Below are 19551 nucleotides of genomic sequence, written 5' to 3'. Positions count from 1 at the left end.
AGGCCAACCAACCAAAATAATCTCCAGTCCTAAACCCATTACATAGAAGTAAGTCCCATTAAAATCAGGGGAACTTACTTCCAAGTAATCTATTTAGGCTTGGGGTGTAAGTAGGTTACATAAACTATTTAAGTTATCATTTATAGTTCCCTGAAGAATAAAACAAGCAAGTTAACAAAGTGAGAGGACTCACAAAAACAGTTTGTAAATATAAGATACTGCATTAATATATCGCGAGAGCAATGAGTGCTTTTTCATTAGGTAGAACTTTCATGGCCCGGAGTTTAGGGTTAATCTATGCAACAAAGAGTCAAATCTTATGATGAGGATTATGAAGAAATAACCGTCAGAATACAGCTAAGAGATTAGTACCAAGTACCTCTCTCAAGCTTTTCCGAGGAGGCACTCCAGGCTTGCATTATATGCCTTCCAAATTAAGTGGAAATAGCTGCTTCTATCCAGGTACCTTCAGCTTTGATCTTATTTGCTGTAACTCTCTATTTTTATAGAAAATGGCGTTTGCACAAAATTGTAAAAGGGAAAAAAAGCACAGGCATGTGGTTTGAACTGGAGCCTAATGCATCATTGGGAAGTTTGTAGCATGCCTGTTCTTAAAACTTGTAGTGGGCTTTCAATTAAAAAAGCCTCACCCTAGTGCTCTATGCATTTCGAGCATCTGAACTTACATCTATATTAGGGAATTAAAAAACAACAACTGGTTGGCTAGTTGTGACTAACATGCATAAATTAACTTCAGTGGGTCTGAGTACTGAGTAGTCAGTTGGCTACTATGCAGTATTACTGCCTGGAATCAGGCATCCTGGAACAAATTTGCTGGGATATGTGATTGTCTGAGGATATATAATGAAGGATACAGGAACCTCCCCCCCCCCAAACACACACATATGAACCGGAATCAGTCACCCAGGAGGGTGATATTTGAGTGGGATCTGGCTTATGCAAACGCATTGCCTCCACAACTGTGCTCCATATGTACAAATGGTGGCCAGTTCTAGCACTGTTGCTTGAAGAGGGATCTCTACCACTGGGAAGGGGAGATAGCTCAGTGGAGGAGCTCATGCTTGCATGTAAGAAGGTTCCACTTTCAATCTGTGGCATCTCCAGCTCAAAAGATGAAGTAGCAGGCAATGGGAAAGACTTCTGCCAGAGTCAGAGGAAACCATGCTAGACAAAGGGAACAAATATTCCGACTCGGTATAAGGCATCTTCCTATGTTCCTAAAAAAATTATACAGGTGGGGAGGGTCATGGGTCATACTCAACGCAACAACAGAAGAGTGTGAGATCTCATCTGCTTTGTATATTTATTCTTTGGAAGCTTTCACCTCCATGAGGAAATTAAAAACAGCAACAACAGTACAGTATTAAACCACACCAGATGACAGGATAGAATTATCACTCCTGATATAGAACTTTTCAAAGCTGCTATTAGTTTTGCTTAATGGTCAATTTTATAGCACGGTGCTAAAAGAATGAGATTACAACTTAGATACATCCAGTGGCAAAATAGATTTGCTCACAACAGCTTTATTCTGGCTTGCAGCTGGAGCAAAAATCATGTGAAATTAGTTGAGCTACGTTGGTAAATATGCATACTGTCACCTTTGCAAACTGAGTTTATTTTTAGGGTACACATATACCATAGATAATTTTTTCTCTTAAGTATCACAGCTCCACATAAAATCACACATTTTAATGAGCTTAGCAGCACAGGTGCTCCAGGAAAAAAAATGGTGTTTGCCATTTATCTTTCAAATTAAATAATGTGTTTTTAAATAGTAACTTTTTTCATAATACACTTATGGGAACAACATTTATCTGTCACATTTTAAGAGATGTATTAGTAATAAATGTAAATTACCTTTGGAAAATCAGTAATTAGGCTCATCAAAAAAATAAACAATCTGCCACCAAAAAGATAATCTTTAGCATAGTTAAGTATAATAACTGTTATTTGAATAAGTTAACAAATTAGGATAGATTGCCTCTAATTCATTTCCCATAGCTTGAGAGATGAAGTTAAAGTATCGACTAAGCTCTTACAGTGGGGGGAAGGGACTTCTAGAATCCATTGAAAATACAGATACCAGAGCCTTCGGCAGAGAGATTCCTTTCACTGTAACATAAACAGTACTCTGAGCCCCAGCAAAATTCACCTGGACCTCCACACATAAAGCCATCTTGAGGCTGTAATCCCACACACAAGGGCAGTCTTAGTGTTCTACAGGTGTTGTTGGATTATGACTCCAAGTATTCCTGAACATTGGCAGTGATGGCTTGGGCTGATGAGGTTTTTAGTTCAACAATATCTGGAGGGCACCATGTTGGCTACCCTTGCTATACAGACTAACCTGGGAGTATGCCCCATTGAACTCAGTGGGTCTTACTCTGGGTGAATGGGCAACGGTAGTTCACTTGAATGTTAATGTTATGCTGTCTTTGCACAATTCACACAAGTGGGTGTTTTCAGGGGTTGAGCTGGCTGTAGTAGCTTAATTTCAGGAGTTCACAAGCAGTTGCCATGTTGGAATTTCTCCAGAACAAATGGTGCTTGTGTAAAAACTGCAAAACTGCTTTCGCTACACAAAGTGTTGTTAAAATACAGTGTGAATAAATAGTAGTGTTCTGATCACAGATAGTGAGGTGGAAAAATGGGCCCATAGGATGGTACTTTGTCAATGCTGGATAGCACAAGAAATGAAATAAGTTCACAGGAACCGAGGTTGCACTGGAAATACCAATTTTCTGTGGACATGTTCCCAGAATCCAGCTCAAGTTGCACTTTAAAAGGCATTTATAAAATACTAAATTCAAATGGGGGTGCACATCAGGATGTGTATCCCAATGAAAGCAATGCAATGCATATAGATAATATCCTCCTTTAGATGTACATGCAGTTTATGCTCAGAGTTCCTGAACCAGCAAATAATCCACACAGGGAACTCCAAAACTGGACTAGGGCATATAACATAGATTTATCATCAAAAGACTGTCTATCTTTGCAGAAACAAATGGTAAAAAGAGAAACCTGTGTTTGTCTTTGGCAGGGAAAAAAGAATCACAGAGACCTATGGCACTTCAAAAATCATTATGTTTATTGTGACATAAGTTTTTGTAGTCCAAGAAATATTAAACCACAATAACAATAGAATCAGATTACATATGTCTACTCAAAAATAAGCCTGTTGAGTTAAATGAGGCTTATTCCCAAACAAGCATGTATAGGATTGTAGCCCAAAGGTGCTAGTCCTTAAACTGCCACAGACTCTTTCAACACAATCCTTTGCAGAGTTAGGCCAATGAAATTAATATTCCTCTCTGCATTTGATCAGGGTGTTACTTGATTCCACTGTGGTAGAGTGTATGTATATATCCCGTGTCACATAAATGGTAAACATTGTAATGGTAAACTTCTCCCTTAACTGTGACATCCTCCTGCTGTTTCTACAGCTCAGGGCAATGGGGGTGCAGGATCACATCATTCTCAGGCACCTGTGAAAGATACCACTATCCTCTTCCAAGCTGCCTGTACTTCAATAGAGAAGGGTAATTTTTCTATTTCAGTAGGGCAGTTTACATTCCCATATAGCCATCACCGGAAAGGAATAGCTTTAGATAGTGCATTTACATGCGTTATTCCTTTCTCCTGTCTTACATGTTTTCTCCAGGCATTTAAGAAACTGGCTAATCTAATGTGTGTGGCAGAGCGGAGAACAGGAACAAGTGTACTTGCTGAGTTGCAGAGTGCTTCCACTTATGTAGGCTTCCTGTGTGATTTGGAACCTTGCTTTTTACAGTGATCTACGCCACACAGGAAGCCTCCAAGATTACAGGAAACACTCCAATATAGACAGCCACAATCCAACTCACAGATGGGGATGGGGATGAGGGTGGGGACCTAGTGCACTCATTGCTGTCCCCTGCCCACCGCAAATGTGTTAAACCTTTTTCCTGAATGCCTACAGAAGGCTGTAGTGAGTTGGGTAACCTAGAACCAAGAGAGCAAGTGGAGATCATCTCCTCTTAACTTTCCTTCCTCATCAACAGAGACAGGATCAGCTATATCCACCCTCATGGTCTGGACTAATTTGCTGTCTCTGAGCAGATAGGAAGCAAAGGGCTGTTGAGGAAAGCCCATAATATACTAGGTGTAACACCCAGTTTCTCTCCCATCTTCCTTTCCCCAACATAGTGGGACAGTATAGCATCTCTTTTGAATCTGCTTCCAGTGATAACTGCTGCATTGCAGAAAGAAGATTGCTACTGTTCTCTCTTGGATTCATTGGGTAATTTTGCATAGTACAAACATCTGAGGAAATGCAGCCAACAAGTTTGAATCACACAAGGGCTAGTTCTTACTTTCTTTCTTTTTTGAGCACAGAAAGTACAAAATGAATGCTGCTCACATCAGCTGAAAATAGTATTTAACTAGCTGCTTTCCACAGAGAAGGAAATATGTGAAGTGATCAGCTAGGGATCAGCTCCTGCTTTTGTGAATCTTGACAAATAAAGGTAGTGATCTGAATGCATATTTGCCATTCTCAGCTGATGCTTGTTTATCTGAGACTGTATCTGTATCTTAAACATAAAAGAAGTGGCCTGGAATGGTTTTTAATTCAAGAGACACAATGCTATGATCTACTCGAAAACTCTGAAAGGCCACACATTTTCTGCTTCATTATAGTCATGTCAGTAATAAGCAAAGCTCGTAGTGTTCAGTACCTACCTCTTTATGAAACAATGTGTGTGTCCATGGAGGAATACATTCTACCTCTGTGTATTTATGTGCCTTTCTTTGTGAAGATGCAGGAGGTTTTCTTCACATGTAAGAGTTTTAGTGTCCTGGTGCAAAACATCCTTCTCTTTCAAGTGATCAGGCGTTAATTGAATGGCTTCAGCTGAGGCCTTTATAGAGGAAGCAAAACCTTCTTCAGACTTTGTGATCCCAAGTGGCTCTCTGGGTTGATTTTCTTTAGAGTTATTTGGGAAGGAATTTAAAACTGGACATTCATTAGGGATGTCCAAATTCAAAGATTCACTAGCATAACTTAAATTATCTGATATCATCTGGCTAAGAGAGCCAGGCATGCTGATGTCCATCTCCTCACTTAAGAAAGAAAAGCCACTACATTCAGCAGATGTTTTAGGTTCATCTATTAAATCCAGGGCTTCGTATTTTACTTCCACTTCACTGTCAGGAAGATATTCCTGCTGTTCCACTCGTTCATCTTCAGGACAGGCTTCAAAAAAGCATTCAATATTTTCCGCAAAGTCTAGAGGGACTGGAGTGCTGTTTTTTTCTTCAACATATTTAGTTACCTCCCCACAGTCACTGTCATGAGAAGAAAGTGAGAGGTACGAATAAAAATCACCCTCTCTAAGTTGAATGGGCCTGTGAGAATGTTCTAGAACCTTTTCCCTGATCTGGGCTAATGAATGTGGAACAGCTGGTTCACTTTCAGGCTGAGACTTGTTCTTTAAGGCTGTTGAGGCCATGTCAATTATCTCCATCACAAAGTTGTGCACTGAACAATCCTCCTCATTTCTTTTATCAAAAGCAGCAGTTTCACAGCTACAACATGAATCATTATAGCCAGCTGATGCATTTCCTTCTGCTTCATTTGATTTTAAAGATGCACAGCAATCTCCACCATGTTCACTAATTCCTGTTCTGCTTTGTTGATCATTTGGTAGTGATTTTGGTAATGCCATATCTGAACTTTTCATATCCGAGTCAAATTCTGTAAAAGGTTTTATAATAGAATGGCCTTCACATTGAATATGCTTTTTATATTCTTTATGAGAGCTGGATATTTTTGACAATTGAGCTGGCTCTTTACTGTCCATATGTGAATCATCCGAACTATCAGTAAATGCTTCACATATACAACATTCATTTTCACTTCCTTTACTAAGTGGGCTAACATTCATGGCAGCAGTTGAATTTTGAATATGTTCTTCCTTTGGACTTTCTTGAGTAATAGTAACATTTCCATTCTCCATGTCATCCACAAAGTGATCTTTGGAAACTTGAAAGCCATCATTTTTCATTTGCCTTTTTGTCCCTGACTCATCATGGCTCTCCGATGTGTTCTTACTGTTGCCATTATTTTTTGAAAGCTTGCGTATGGAATCATTCAAGAATTTTTCAATGCTCAATGAATCTTTTGCTTTCAAAGTCTCATTACTTCTTAAATTCTTACAGCCCTGGATTTCATCATCCAGATTGCACTTTCTCTTCTCCTTTGTCAGATTAAATTTTGGCCTGATCCAAGTATAGAGTTCATTCTTTATGTAGTCAAGTCCTGAAATTAAATTGCTGTCTTCATAAATATCCTCATCAGTTGCAATACTGGAATCATCATCTTCATCTTTAATGCCTAGCTCTTCCTCAGTCAAGGTGAGAGTAGAACTTGATAGCAAATCACTATCGTCTTCATCATCAGTGCAAGCGGAGGTACAGGAAACATTAACAATCATGCTAACGTTGACATCGCTCTCATCAGCTACCGACCGACTGAGGTGTTTTCTGAATGATGCATTTGAATCTGGTGCTTTATTTCTGTGCAGTACAATATCTTCAGAGCACAAAGACAAGTCATCACTGCTGCTTAGCTCAGTGAGAGAAGCCGGTGAATCTTCATTAATAGAGGACGCAATATCCAATGACAACTGGCCAGCCAAGGACATTCTTTGAGAAGTGCTTTGGAGTGTGATATCAGAGATGCTACGCTTTATTTTTTGGTCTAAAGGGCTCTGGATATTTTCTAGACGATTCAAAAGGTCTAAGGTCCTTTTGCTAAGTTCCCCCACTGAATCACTACTTCCACTTAGGTCTCCAGAGCCATTGCAACTAAAAAGATCTTCATTGCTTTTGTAGGGTGTTAGACAACTCTCCAAGGATGTGCTACGATGAAGCCCATCTCCACTTCTAAAAACAGTTGAGCTAAACAACTCATTTGTCACTGAAAGGGAGTCTAAAGAAGAGCTATGAGATAAAGTTGGGCACAGCTTTGCATTTGTTGGGTCGCTCAGTTTCTTCAAATCCTCCACAAATTCACATCTTTTGGGGTCTCCATCACCCAAGTTGGTTGAGAAAGCAATCTCATCTGTAGATACAAGTGGCTTGAACTCTAAAGGTTGATGTTCAGATTTCAAGGGGACTTTATCAAAATAAAAGCCATGAAGCAAGCTACCCTGCTTAAGTGCTTTTTCTGAGTTTGATTGTTTCATTATCATTGGTAGCTTGAATTTGGAACCCTGAAGGTATGAATAGTCGTAAAATGTAAATACATTGTGTTTTCCTTGTTGCGACTCTTCTGAACCCTCAGAGCCCTGTTGGGTGATGCTGCCCAGGTTTATATCTCTGTCGCTGGACTTTGACTGGGAAGTATTTAAGAAATTAAAATGGATCTCCCCATCCTCTTGCTTTAAATTTTGTTTTATCACATCAACTATATTCCCTAACTGGGAATGTGAAATGCTAGTCACAGAATTATCCTGCTTTCTATCAGTATCATTTTGCAAATGGACATCAAGATTTTGAATAGCTTCTGCCTCACTTCCATTGACTGTTTTATTCTGACTGTCAGAATGCCTACTGACATTTCCACTGTGGTACATATAATTCTGTGGGCTTGTCAAAGTAGTGCTGCCCATTAGTTCTGGCAAATGTTTGGTTGGTGACAACAAAGAGTTCTTATTCACATGCTTCCTTAAAGTGTCCAAGTGTGTAAGTGTGGAGGCTTTGGATGTCTTTTTCATTAGAGATATATGATTTTTCCCTGATAGCTCTACATTGTGAAGGCTGTACACTTGGTAGACTTGTGGACCTGGAGATGCTGTAATGGTTGGGCTGCTGAGGCAATTTTCATGTACGGTGGGATTTTCCTCCTGTTTGGGATGGTCATTATTACCACATGCTTCATAGGGAGAGTTCAGTTTTGTGTCATCTTGCTTCAGTTCTTGATCAAGCTCATTGAATTCCTCATTAACGCTAATCAACGTATTACTTATATCCATTTCATCCCATTCTAATGCATCTTCATTTGTACCATTCAGCTCCATTAAGCTTGGATCGATAACATTCAGGGATTCCTGTTAAAAACAGAGGAATAGAATAATCAGTTAAATCACAAACAGTACATCCCACCTCCATAACTGAAAGTCAATACAAAGTTCCTTACTCCTTGTAAAAAGCCCATTTCTCATCAGTTTTGCTATGCTGCATAAAACAAGAGATAAATTACTGAAATACAATAAATAACAGTAAAGAGCAATAGGTAAAATTCAGAGTGTGGACATAGAAAAGCTTATTCAAATTCTATCTTAGCTATGAAGTTCACTGGGCATTGGGCTGCTAAACTAGCAATCTAGCAACAGTGGAGAGTTCAACAGAATCTCTCATACCTGGTTAACCAAGGATGAACCACATTAAAAACAGCAGTTCCTTCTTCCTCTAGAATCTAGGGGTGACCATGCACCATAAACTCCATCTCGTCTAGACTCAGCTTCAGCCTATTCTGCCATGTCCAATTAATGGCTCCCAACCTCAAGGTTGAGGCTGCTGGTATTGGATCTGGTGAGGTGCCAATCTGCAGTGTATTTCAAGGACTCAACTGTCTGTCCCCCCACCCATAGCTACAAACAGGATTAGCACCACAAACTCCTCAGGAAACTGGTGCTAATTTTAGGATGCCTAGGATTATCTGTGTAGAAGACACAGTGGGTTTTTGTTTGTTTGTTACAATTGCAGCTGGAGAGCCAAGGTTAAATTTCCCCTACTGCATGCTGTGGTCCCACTGAATGCCCCTCCTGCCCACTCCACAACCCAGTATGCTTCAAAGTGATAAATTTAGTCCCATATGTAGTTTGGCTTTTAGAGACAGGGAGGAGCGACTATTCTAACTATAACCATGTAACGATCTGACAATGGCAGAGCAGACTGTACAATCCCCTTCATGCTCAGATACTATAACCTACATGTTTTTGGTTTGTAGTACAATATGGTGGTAATAGTATAATGCTTCTCATGGCAGCCATGATGTCCTGAGCAACACCACACTAAAACAGGAAGTCTCAGCATGATTGCTGATGTCCTGAGATATGTGGCTACCTCTGTCAGTTCAGCCAGGAAGTCTTTCTTAAACAGGAGAGTAACCAGCAACAGAATTGCTAGGATGCCCCCATTTCCCCAACATAAAATACTAACATTTCAACCTGGCTTTATCAAGGGAATTTCCAGTCTGGAGGCCAAATGCTACACAACCCAAACTGGAAGATGGTCTTTGGGTTATGTACAATACACTGAGCATTAGTAACAACAATTATTCAAAAGATTATCTATTATCTGAATGTGAAAGCTTATCTGAATTGTAAATGTATGGGAGGCCAAGTAAAAAAGTAAATATTTTAAAAGTGTATAGTATTTTTGATAGGGAAAATGCTTATATCCCGACTTTCTGCCTTAATATGATGTTCGTCACCGCTATGGATCACCCATTCCTCCTCGAGGAAGATGCAACAGACCTCTTGTCACATGCAAGAGCTCTACTAGAAGACTCTTTGTATGCAATGGTGGTGGAAAAGAAAGGGTTTTTATTTTTATTTTTTTGCAGCCATCACAGTCATGGGGTAGACCCTTCAGCAGCCGTTGTAAGCAGCAAAAGTGAAACACAAACTGCTTCCTAAGAATCTATACTGCTATGGCTTTCAATCAAAACACTTGCAACATAACACTTTCCCCAGCAACAGCAAAACCACCAACCACTCATGTGGCCATCCAAACTGACCCGCCCAACAACCCGGGGATATCTTGTTAACCCTTCCACAACCCGAGCTCTGCTTAAGGGGATAACTCGCTTTGCTCCACATCACCTAAGCTCCACAGAAAGCCATTGAACTTAACCAGCAGGAAATGACCCTCAGGAGTAATCACAGCAATTGCATGATCTATTTCCCCATTCCAGAGGTGCAGGAGCAGAGGATGAGGAAGGGGTGGGGGTGGGGGCAGTCTGCCCCGGGTGTCACCACTGAGGGGGGTGACAAAATGTTAGGCAGCACTCACCATGGGGCCTGCAGCACACCTGAGCCACACATCTCTCTTGGGAGTGACGCGGTAGTTTGGACACCTGCAGGTTTCATGCTGCCGGAACGGTCCGCCCACTGCCTCCCCATCAGCTGTAGGACTCCTTGGAGGCCCCATGGAGCGTCCTGTCCCGGGAGCGTCCTGTCCCTGCCCCGGCTCGCCCTGCCCTTGGGGGCAGGGCACATGCGCGCCCACTGGGCTTGCTCCACCACTGCAGGGGTGTCTTCAAGGGATTTGCCAGCCAAGGCAGCAGAAACTTCCTGCTAAACTATCAGGAAACCACCTGGAGTTACCTTAGCATCTGCTTTGCAATGCATGTGGAAGTTCTTCAGTTCAACCCCTGGCATTTCTAGGTTGGGCTAGGAATGTTGCCTGCCTGAAACCCCGGAGAGCTTCTGCTAGTCAGTGTGGACAGTACTGAGCTAGATGGACCAACTGTCTGACTCAGAATAAGCAGCTCTCTGTGGCTTGACACACCATCCTGTTATCTGCCCTTGACAAAGGAACTACACCAGGTTTCTAACACAAAACACCGAATTCAGAGTGTGCTGTATTATGTGGGTGGGGCCAGATATCAACTGAGACAGACCCGTGGTTGCCAGGGAGGCATGAAAATCATAAGCCACTCCCAACAAGGGACCTTAGCGTGGATGAGATTCCTGGGGACACCCAACCTGGGTGTTAATGTTCATCTGTTATACAAGTTCTTATAACAGCTCCTTTGTATAGAGTATACCCAACTCTGCTGAATTTTTATTTGAATTTCCATTTGTTTGCTTGCTGATAAAAGCAGTATTAATGACTGGTTAGTATGACTAATGAATGTGAAAGACTTTAGTTGTAAAAGCAATCCATCAATCGTCTAATCAAATACTACATTAATTTCATATATTGCCTGTGCTGACATTGCTCTGGGAAACTGCTGAATAATGAAGCAAGACGGTAGGGAAAAAAATTGTTGCCTTCCTATGAAATTGTTGGTTTTATGTATGCAACATTTAAAGTTAATCTGATGAACCCTTCCCCTCTTTTTTAAGACGTATATTCAACTGTGAAATAAAAGAAGTCAAAGGATGTGGTGCAATGAGAAATGATGGGAAATTACTCCTATCCAATTTGCCTATTTGACCTTTTAACTGGACACTTTGCAGTAGATGGGACTGCATGACACATGAGATGTCTTCTAATTCTGGGATACTGGGATTCTATTGTTTAGTGAAGCAAAGCTCCGAAGGGCTATAAGTTCTTAAACCTTCTACATAAAACTTCCATGCATACAGAGACATCACTGAAGTTTTCTCCATATTTCAAGGTGCATACCACGAGTAACGAATGTCTTCTTTAAGATTTGAAGGGACAGAAAACTATCAACAGACTCCATAATTTTGTGAACCTGCAGAACCCACCCGCTTCTTAAATATAAAATGCTTGTCACTTTCTGGCAAGGAAGATAACATTGCTGCTGTAAATCAGCTTTTGCCTGCTTCATTTATTCTGTACATCATGCAGATTCCACAGCAGAACAGAAACAATGACATAACCTCAACTCATTTATTTTAATTGTGGGATCACTTATTTCAAAACTTACTTTTTGTCACTTAACTGCTCAAAGTTTTTACATGGGGAAATAATTAATTTCAGTAGATATACCCTGAGTAAAAATTAGTTGAACACCACCCACTGGACTGTAGATCCCAGGATCTGCTGAAAGAAAGGTTCTCCTCCTTCTGCAGCTGGATAAAATTTTTCTCCATAGTGTTGAGCAAAGCAGGGGCTTCCAGAATGGTGTGGCAGGTTGCAGGTGGGACAAGGAATAGGTAAAAACTCCCTATTCATGTAATATTCCAATAAAGATGCTTTTATGTCTTGACAGAACAGACCTGTAGCATAAGCACCTCATATGCTTTTACAGGGTGAGGACAATTAACAAAGAGTTTTGGTGATTGGAGCAACCACCCTTTCTTTCGCTTACACTAGTTGTCAACTCTGAACGACTGGATAAACCATTGTGGAAATGAAGCAAAATGAATGAAAGAAGCCATCCCCCACTTCTAAGAATGTATGAACCACAATGAAAAACAAAAATGATTTTGTCTTTTGAAAAATGCCAGCATGCCAGTTACTTCTTCTGAGGGAAGCAATCATGTTTACAGTGCCCGTTTCACCTCTGCAGCCCTCGTGTTTTTGTTCTAAATGGGTCTCCTTGTGTTGCAGCCAAACCGAGAGCTATCCTCTTTGCACAACACCTACACCTCACCATTAATAAGCAGCAACTGTAAAGGGACATTCATGCTGCAACATTTTTGGGTCCACAAATGTGTATAAATGCAGCGCTTTACTATGGCTCTCTAGAGGCAAGAGCAATTAGATTCATATACTTACTGTAATTAAAGTTAAAGCAGAAGCTAATTAGCAATGTTGTGTTTACTTTTCTTTAAAGAAAATAAAGATCCTAGAGTCAGACACACAATATATTTTTTAAAAAATTTAATGAATGCAGGTACCCACAACTATAATTCAGTCATTATATTAGTTTCTTCACTTGTTCATAGTCCTTACTAGCATTTGTTGGTAGAAAATGTGATGGAAATCACTCTAGCTTTAGAGGGAAGTAGCGGAGTCATTTTTATGCTGTGAGAGACGATGAAGTATATATTCTACATTTTTTTTTTCTAAATCAATTTTCTTATTGAAAATAATTAGCCTTTTGAGCTCTTGACAAAGCATGGCTCCAACCTCGTATTCAGCTTTAAGACAGGGCAGTGGTCTGTCTAGGTTCAGTGTTGTCTGTACTATACTATCTGGGTTTCAGCTAGTCTTTCGTAGTCCATGGATTAAGCTTTGGGCTTTCTTCATCCTAAGTATGTGTTCCACCGCTAAATTATACCCGCATCCTTGTGAAAGGTCAATTAAGAATGCTAGGGTTAGATGTCTGTAAACATGGTTGGATAGCATCATCGACCACAGCAGGGTGTCCACAACCCATGTGATCTCAGTAAAGGATCTGATTTTGTGCAACTATGGTAACAGTGATCCATCATCCATTGCATTGAGGTACATCTTATAATAAGAAACACAAAGATAAAAGGGCATTTGAGCAGCAACTGGGAATGTTGTGATGTTCAATATGCAAGCTCAAGGAAGAGAAAATCTCATTTCCTTGTCTATTTGGAAATAATTTATGGGCCATTAGCTGGGTTCCCTATTCCATTGATTGCCCCTTCCCAACTCCACCACACCCCCAATATCCACAGCTGAAAAAGCAAATGCAGCTTAATTTTCAATTTATATTTCTTTCACATGAATCAAGAGAAAACCTGGGACATCAAACAAAGACCATTTGTAGTATTGTAACCAGTGGTGGAGGAAGGGGGTGCGGTCCACCCCAGGTGTCATCACTGGGGGGGGGGGGGTTACAAAATGACAAAAATGTGAGTTTTAAAAAATAGTAATAATAAAATTGGGCTCATGAAACTTTTTAGTTCAGTCAACAAACGTAACGAAACGTGGCTCACTGGGCACCACACTGGGGGGGGCTAGCACTTACTGTGGGGCCTGCAGGAGTGACGTGGTGGCTTGGGTGCCTGCAGGCTCCGCAGCGTGGGGCTTGCGACTGCCCACCGCCTTCCAGCTGAGGGGGAGGCGGTGGACAGGCTCCACACAGTGCACCCCGCCCCCATGGGTGGCTCTGCCTGCCCCCAACTGCAAGTGGCAGGCTCCACACTGGGCACCTGAGCGGCTAGCTACACTGCTGATTGTAACCCCCATTTGGCTAAAATGCAGCAACTCACATTTGGCTAAAATGGAAGAACAGGAAACTTCCTGTTTGATTACAGAATTTGTTTGATACTGCTGTAAACTTATTTTTCGGGGGCACATGGAGCTGTACAAGAAAGGTATGGGTAGAAAACCCCTTTTTGCATGAAAAGAACTCTGCTCATGCTTCTCTGATTCCAACTAGTAATTTCTTGCAAGAAACAGTTTGTCACCAGAATGATTCATTCCAGGGCTCCAAGCATAAAGGTCTGCACTGGGAATTATGTGGCGCGATGACAAAATCAATTTATCCATCTACTATCCTTTTTGGATCCTAGCCCATGCCAGAGACTCATTTGGTTAACCTTTAAAGCCCCTTGCAAATGTTCAAGGGAAGGGAAGGAACTGTCAAAAATACTTACTGCAGAAAACACACACACACATGGGTGTCCTGTTTAAAATTTTGGTCACTTAAACAATTCAAAGAAAATTTCACAATTTCCACAAATTGCGTGGGGCGTAGCCATTTAAGTAAGTACTGGGTCTTAAGCACTGTTAACACTCTGACTTCAAAAAAGGAAGGACTGTGGAAAACAGTGGTTACTTTCTGTTCTATCACATTTTAAATCAATTTAAGTGACAATCACTGGTTTACGTGTCAAATTGTACAGGAAGAGGGGATTTATTTGTGTTGATAACATCTGGAAACACAGCACATTTTATTGGAAGTTGCTTTTGCTGCTCTATAGTTTGCTTTTCATCTGTCAAGGGGTTACATGACAGCTATGTATGTGTTTGTGTGTTCAAGCTTCAATGTCATTTTGGTCTCAACATTGCTTCAGGTGCAATATATGCATTCCCCCTTCCAAGCAAGTACAATAAAGGATATTCACAGGAAGAAAAAGCAACAACAAAAAACAACCACCACCACCAAACAAGATAGCTAGATGTGCCTTAAAAGCACATTTATGCACAACCAGTTGTTCAAGAATGTGAATGGGGTATATCCTATTCAAATGTGTATCCTATCAACAGCAATGAAACACGTAAATATCCTCACCCTGGGATGGATTCAGACTTTGCTTTCCGTGGACAGGCTGTCACTGCTGGAAGGGAGATGACTTTTGTCAATTCACCCTTCCTCTCTAGCTCCTCAACTCACAGGCAGAATTTGGTGTGGAGGGCTGCAGCAGGGGATCAGCAAAAGTCACCCTCCCCTGTCTCTGTGGGCAATATCATTCACTCAGGACATGCCAGAGCTGTTCCATAGACAGCAGTCTGAAGCGATGAAGGAGCTAAAGTACGGACTAAAGAGCAATCCAAACCAGAAGGCAGAACTGGAGAAAAAAACCAAGAAGCACAACCAAGAAGCAATCCAGGTCAGAGGGAAAACTAGAAGGCAGATTCGAGAACAAGTCAAGAAGAGTCAGCACCAACCAGCAATATACACAGGCCTTGTTCTTCAAGCAAAGTTCTGCTCAAGCAGGAAGATGCACCTTTTTGGAGCTCGCGGGAGCCAATGGCCAACCTGGGTAGTCTGGAATATTTATCCCTGAGAAGCTCCGGAGACACTGCTTGCCACATGGGGTAAAAGGGTCGACAGTTTAATGTATTTATTGGTTGCACCCACCCTGGGTATTGTGACAAAGGGCAGGATAGAAGTTTGTTTTAGAAAAAAAAATAAAAATAAAAAATAAATATCTACAAAGGAGCCTGCTTATGCACTCCAATCTCCTTGGCAGAACAAAAGAGGGTCAGTTGTATGACTAAGATAGTATTCTGAGGCCAGTTATCATAGTTCTTCGCCTCTTTCCTTTTCCATGTTATCTTAATTACCTTGTAAGCCTGAAGGCAGAGCCATATTGCTTGTTTCAGGTGCTTGCCGTATTGCTTGTAGAAACTGCTTGTATTTTTATTTTTTATTTTTTAAAAAAGGCTGCCTTCCATCTTGCAATTGCTCTAAGTGTGCTCTAAGTGTGGAACTGCAAAATATAGGGGCCAGGAGCTAACACTACTTATGAAAGAAAACTGACGAGCACCAAGAGCCTGGGCTTGAATACATCCCTCTGCTTGCAAGCAAGTGATTTTGGTCATAGAAATGACCAAAATTGCACAGCAGTTCCAGTACTACAACCCCCAATGCTATAATTGTAGTGAAACACACACACACACACACACACACACACACACACACACACACACACGGCCTATGAGGTGCAATATGTCTACAGCAAATGAGGCACTAACAGCTACCGGTAATAGCAACAGGGGAGACAAATATCAGTATTAATGGCATTGATACAATTTCCCATTATCTAAGTGTATCAGGTCTGTGTGTGCACCAAATGTGATGTATTTTTGTACAATCTGTAGCATTCTGGGGGTATGTTCATGGCTCCTAGTTCCATGATGAATTGCAGCTGCCCACCCCCTAGTAATAATAGCAGTACTACTGTACTCCTAATAATTTTGAACTGCAAAAATTCGGCATCTTTCAACATTGCTGAGTAAACTGACTGCATAAGCGAGGACTCCATAAACTTTAGGAACTCATTTATTATGTTGCTAGATCAGACACTGCATTTATTCACACAGTGCATCTATAAAACTGAGCTTTCATTAGAGTCATGGGGAGGCCCAAGCCTCTTTCCCTTCACTTGAGAAGGTGAAGCTCAAGAAGATAATTAAGCATGAAACAATGAGGAGGCTTGCTGGGTAAGCAGTAGTGTGAAAACAGTTACTCCTCACAAAAGAGGGGAAATTAGCTGGCTGGATAAAAGAGGAAGTGTCAGACTGGAAGACTGGAAGGAGGACTCTGCCAACATAAGCAGAGAGAGCTGCTCCATGCATCATTAATGCCATTTTTTTAAACACTTAAGCTCCACAGCTGTCCAAGTCCAAACACATTCAAATGCCACACATTCAGAGAAATGAATATGCCGTGTTGAAATTATTTCCCTTAAACTTCCCATGTTCATCTTTCACTCGTTGTAAGCCAACTGCCAAATGTAGCAGCCTCTCAGTGGAGCATCTTTGTTTACAGAGTCAGTGCAAACAGAGCCTTCTAAAGAGATTCAGTGTCCTCATTATATTATAACAAACACATCATTTTTTACATTGTAAACACCAATATTTCCAGGAACAGAAAGTTTGGTTTGATTTTGATGCTTTCAAACTGTGCAGTTTCATTTGTGATGTGCCTGTTTCCTTTCAAAACTTCCCTTCTCCAGAACAGTGTTCCCTGAAGCAGCCAGGATTTTTTTTTATTTTTTATTTTGGCAGAGGTTCAGGTGCACACAGTGCCAAAAGAAATAGAATAAACAAACACTGCTTAATGCAGCTGGCTAGGTAATTTACATATTACTGCACACCAAATATGGAGACCTGAATATGGATTAGAACTCCTGTGATGATACAAATGCTGTATAGATAAAGAAAATGAAAAATTCTACATAACCATCAATTTACCTTTCTCGGGAGTGACATTTTACTGTAAAATATATATAGAAACACATAGGTACATTAAAATATATATGGGGAAACAGGTACACTGTAGATTTTTGTGTATGTGCTTATGTCAGTCCACCCATCTAATTACACACACACACACACACACACACACACTTAGGCAACAATACACAATTCTTATTTAGGCATCCTCTCTCAAAAGTGTATTTTTTCCATAGACAAATGCTAAAATGCAAAGAAAATAAATATCAAAATAGCTAACATATGCTGGACTATTTTGGCATATTATAATGTCACAATAATTCTGAGTGTTTACTTGATGCAAACTTAGCTAGATGCTAAGATGTCCTGAAAGTGAAAACACAGGAACCATTTACTCATGTTTTAATACACTGGTATCTACTTTCAGAAGTAAGAGCTTCAAAGTATCCTCAATTTTGTTGTTTCTGTTTAAACATACTGTGAGCATACCCCCTTGGCACAGATTAAAATCAAAAGTGAAGTTATACCACTGAGATCAATAGAACTCACTCCAAAGCAAGTGTGTGGGAGGGTAGCAGTTATTCTAGCAAAATTCAAAATCAGAGACATTCAAAACTGTAATCCAAAACAGTTAAACTGAAATTTAGAACCTATGTCCTTTTATTGCTATCTAACGGACTCTCTCACAGTATTAACAAACAATGGACTACAAAAACAGAGACTCCTACAGTCTAAATAAATGCACTGAAGTCTCATTTATAAACAAATCATTGTCAGCATTATAGAGAAATGTCATTGTTACTTAGGCTGCAATCCTAACCCCACTTATCTAGGAGTAAATCCATTAGAATTCAATAGGACTTAGAGTAGACTTGGTCAGAACTGTGCTGTTAATTTAGTATATGTGTGTATATATATAGATAGATAAATTGAATCAATTTTATCTTCCTGCTTATTTAAAAATGTAACATCCTGTACTCTTTTCTCCATACAAACTGAATGTAACAGGTATCCAATGGGATAATTCAGCATTTTAAATCCAGTTAAGATTAACAGTAACTGGTGACACTGGTACACCTGTATCAGGACAACTGGACACCTTAATCTGCCCCACCTGCAACAAAACATGTCTGTCTCATATTGGTTTCTACAGCCATAGCAGGTGCTGTAACTCTCCAATGGTTTGACTTCACCCGAAAGGCACACTCTTCCATTGTCTCCCAAGACAGACAGATGCCAACAAAATATACTTAAAATATGGAATAGTAGTCATTGTAGTAGAAGCAATAGTCAAAGGCTTAAAATAAGGTCCCAAGAAGGTAAATGAAAAGAATGCAAACATTTTATAGACAAACATTCTGATCCAGAATGAGATATCAATTAACAGAAAAAAGTTTCTACTTGTGGATCAACTCTGTTGTTGTTGTTGTTGTTTAGTCATTTAGTCGTGTCCGACTCTTCGTGACCCCATGGACCATAGCATGCCAGGTACTCCTGTCTTGTACTGCCTCCCGCAGTTTGGTCAAACTCATGTTCGTAGCTTCGAGAACACTGTCCAAGCATCTCATCCTCTGTCGTCCCCTTCTCCTAGTGCCCTCAATCTTTCCCAACATCAGGGGCTTTTCCAGGGAGTCTTCTCTTCTCATAAGGTGGCCAAAGTATTGGAGCCTCAGCTTCACGATCTGTCCTTCCAGTGAGCACTCAGGGCTGATTTCCTTCAGAATGGATAGGTTTGATCTTCTTGCAGTCCATGGGACTCTCAAGAGTCTCCTCCAGCACCATAATTCAAAAGCATCAATTCTTTGGCGATCAGCCTTCTTTATGGTCCAGCTCTCACTTCCATACATCACTACTGGGAAAACCATAGCTTTAACTATACGGACCTTTGTAGGCAAGGTGATGTCTCTGCTTTTTAAGATGCTGTCTAGGTTTGTCATTGCTTTTCTCCCAAGAAGCAGGCGTCTTTTAATTTCGTGACTGCTGTCACCATCTGCGGTGATCAAGGAGCCCAAGAAAGTAAAATCCCTCACTGCCTCCATTTCTTCCCCTTCTATTTGCCAGGAGGTGATGGGACCAGTGGCCATGATCTTGGTTTTTTTGATGTTGAGCTTCAGACCATGTTTTGCACTCTCCTCTTTCACCCTCATTAAAAGGTTCTTTAATTCCTCCTCACTTTCTGCCATTAAGGTTGTGTCATCTGCATATCTGAGGTTGTTGATATTTCTTCCGGCAATCTTA

The 19551-nt window shown here is 40.6% G+C and overlaps 1 protein-coding gene across 6 annotated transcripts in view; it reads right to left on the bottom strand.

The window, feature by feature from the left end:
* AKAP6 (A-kinase anchoring protein 6) overlaps positions 1–19551 on the bottom strand; it is a 257193-nt gene that overhangs the window by 1325 nt on the left and 236317 nt on the right. For 5 of the 6 annotated variants that reach the window (XM_088671520.1, XM_088671525.1, XM_088671513.1 and 2 more), the window contains one exon: positions 3099–8117. In XM_088671520.1, the coding sequence (XP_088527646.1) occupies positions 4788–8117 (3330 nt within the window). In that variant the 3' untranslated portion in view covers positions 3099–4787. Of the gene's footprint in view, positions 1–3098; positions 8118–19551 lie in introns of those variants that run through there. The other variant, XM_088671516.1, reaches the window with a different exon arrangement.

This window comes from Zootoca vivipara, chromosome 1, assembly GCF_965207765.1.
Source record: "Zootoca vivipara chromosome 1, rZooViv2.hap1.1, whole genome shotgun sequence".
Taxonomy (NCBI): domain Eukaryota; kingdom Metazoa; phylum Chordata; class Lepidosauria; order Squamata; family Lacertidae; genus Zootoca; species Zootoca vivipara.
Note: the sequence above shows the minus strand (reverse complement) of the source record. Positions and strands in the feature narration are given on the sequence as shown.